Raw genomic sequence first — 2,353 nt, forward strand, 5'->3', positions numbered from 1 at the left:
TCCCCATTAAATGCTTCGTCTCACACAAAGAAGAAAGAAGCCGCAAGCCAACACTCTTCTTTATTGCTACAATGTTTTCTTTGGTTACTTCTCTAATAGGAATGACTTTGGGGTGTGATTTGTTTGTTTCTCTCTTTCGTTCCTTGGGGCGCGCGGCGGCTCCTCCGTTGGGTTCCTGGGGGCAACGGAGGAACGGCCGCGAGCTCCGGCGGCTCCGCAGCAGCAGCAGCAGCAGCAGCAGCAGCAGCAGCAGCAGCAGCAGCAGCAGCAACAGCAGCAGCAGCAGCAGCAGCAGCAGCAGCGTTTCTCTCGATCGGTTTTCCGCTCGACGTTCCACTTGTTCCCCATCCTGTCCCGTCCCGTGCTGTCCGTGTTCCGCCTCTCCCGGCTCATGCCACGTCCCGCAAGGTGCCCCTCGGCGGGGCCGCCCCGTGCCCGCCCCTGCCCGGCCCGCCGTGGTTCCGCCTCCGCCGGGCTCTCTCCGTACTGGCTGTGGCGCCGCTGGAAGAGCCGCTCGCTCTGGTGCTGGCGGAGCAGCGCGGTCTTTTGGCTCCGCCTGGTGCGGGCTCTGGCCCAGCCGCAGGCGAGGCCCCGGCCCCAAAAGAAGCCCCTGCGGCGGTTCTGCCCGCAGCCGCCCCGCTGCCGCTCAGCTCCCGCCCTGTGGCCGACAGCGTCGCCAGCAGCTTCCCCGCTCCGAGCTCCGCCTCTCGCCAGCTCGGCCGCCGGCCCCGAGCCGCCGCAGCCCGGGGCGGCTGGGCAAGCAGCAGCGCGCCGGGCGGGCGGGTGCCCCGGGCAGAAGAGCGGGAGCGCGGTGCCGCCCGCACGGGCGGAGAAGCCTCCCCTAGAGCAGCTCTACCGGGAGGGTCCGCTGCTGGGCAGCGGCGGCTTCGGCAGCGTTTACTCCGGGACCCGGCTCGCCGACGGCGCCCCGGTAAGAGACGGGGCCGGTCGGAGGGGGGCGGTGGGCGGCGGGCGACGGGCGAGGAGCTCAGCCCGCCGCTCGCCTTGGCTTGCAGGTGGCCATCAAGCGAGTGTCCCGGGACCGCATCTCGGAGTGGGCGCGGCTGGTGAGTGAGCGGGGCCAGCGGGAGGAGCCGGCGGGGCGTGCCGGGCGGGGCGAAGGCGAGGCCCGGCAGGGCGGCAGCCGGAACACTGCGAGGGGAGCGAGCGTGGAGTGAGCGGGGTGGCGAGCAGTGGCAGGGCCGGGCAGGGGGTGCCCGAGGCGCGGCGCAGCATCGGCCCCGCTGACGGCATCGCGGTGCCCCCGCAGCAGAACGGCGCCCTTGTGCCCCTGGAGCTGGCGCTGCTGTGGATGGTGTCGCGGCCTGGCTCCCGCGGCGTCGTGCGGCTCCTGGACTGGTTCGAGGTGCCCGAGGGCTTCGCGCTGGTCATGGAGCGTCCGGAGCGCTGTCAGGACCTCTGGTACTTCCTGGACGAGCGGCGGTTCCTGACGGAGCCCGTGGCGCGGGGGCTGTTCCGCCAGGTGCTGGAGGCCGTGCGGCACTGCAGCAGCTGCGGCGTCCTGCACCGCGACATCAAGGCCGAGAACGTCCTCGTGGACCTGGCTACGGGCGAGGCGAAGCTCATTGACTTCGGGTGTGGCACGATCCTCCAGGACACATTCTACACCCAGATGTCAGGTGAGCCCAAAGCCGGGGCCCAGCCAGGCAGCAGAGGTTCCCCCCTTTGCTGGTAGAGGGGGAAAAGGGAGAGAAGGAAGGAGGGGGAATCCTTCCTCAGCCAGCTGCAGCCAAGGTGCTTTTTGGCAGGGCAGGGGCTGGCTGTTGTGGAACTGGAGCTGGCTGGGAGGGAGGAAAGGAGGGAGGGAGGGAGCAGGATATGCCTGATGAGCTGCGCCCATGTCCCATAGGAACGCCGGAGTACAGCCCACCGGAATGGATCCTCTTTGGCTGCTACCATGGCCAGCCAGCCACCATCTGGTCTCTGGGCATCCTGCTCTATGAGCTGGTCTGTGGGCACCTTCCTTTCCACACCAAGGAGGACATTGTCCGGGGCCAGCTCTGCTTCCCCGCCTGGGTGTCTCAAGGTGGGGATGCGTCTTCAAGGCATGAGGGGAAGAAGGGGCTTGGGAGGGGCAGCTGGCACAGAAGCGTCCTGCTCTTGCAGCTGGTGAGGAGGTGGATCTGCTGGGCTTAGCTGGAGGAGGTGGCACCTGTGCCTCTGTGCTGGTGTCCTCTGCAAGAGAGGGTCAATGGGAAGCTCTTGGCTGCAGCTCTGAGCACACCTGGTGTGGCCTGAGCACTGTGGAATGTGGGAGAGCATGGACAGGAGCCTTCTCCCACTGAGCGGCGGTTTCTTGTTTCTCTCCGCAGAGTGCCAGCACCTCATCAGG

The 2,353-nt window shown here is 67.9% G+C and overlaps 1 protein-coding gene across 1 annotated transcript; it reads left to right on the forward strand.

Moving 5' to 3' along the window:
- Positions 1 to 391: 391 nt before the first annotated feature.
- LOC103825444 (serine/threonine-protein kinase pim-1-like) lies at positions 392 to 2,350 on the forward strand (the record flags this gene model as incomplete). Its single annotated transcript, XM_050987960.1, has 5 exons — positions 392 to 931; positions 1,017 to 1,067; positions 1,271 to 1,640; positions 1,871 to 2,047; positions 2,334 to 2,350. Coding segments are annotated over exons 1-5 (1,155 nt in total), but the record flags the coding sequence as incomplete, so codon positions are not given.
- Positions 2,351 to 2,353: the final 3 nt, after the last annotated feature.

This window comes from Serinus canaria, unplaced genomic scaffold (assembly GCF_022539315.1).
Source record: "Serinus canaria isolate serCan28SL12 unplaced genomic scaffold, serCan2020 HiC_scaffold_545, whole genome shotgun sequence".
Taxonomy (NCBI): Eukaryota; Metazoa; Chordata; class Aves; order Passeriformes; family Fringillidae; genus Serinus; species Serinus canaria.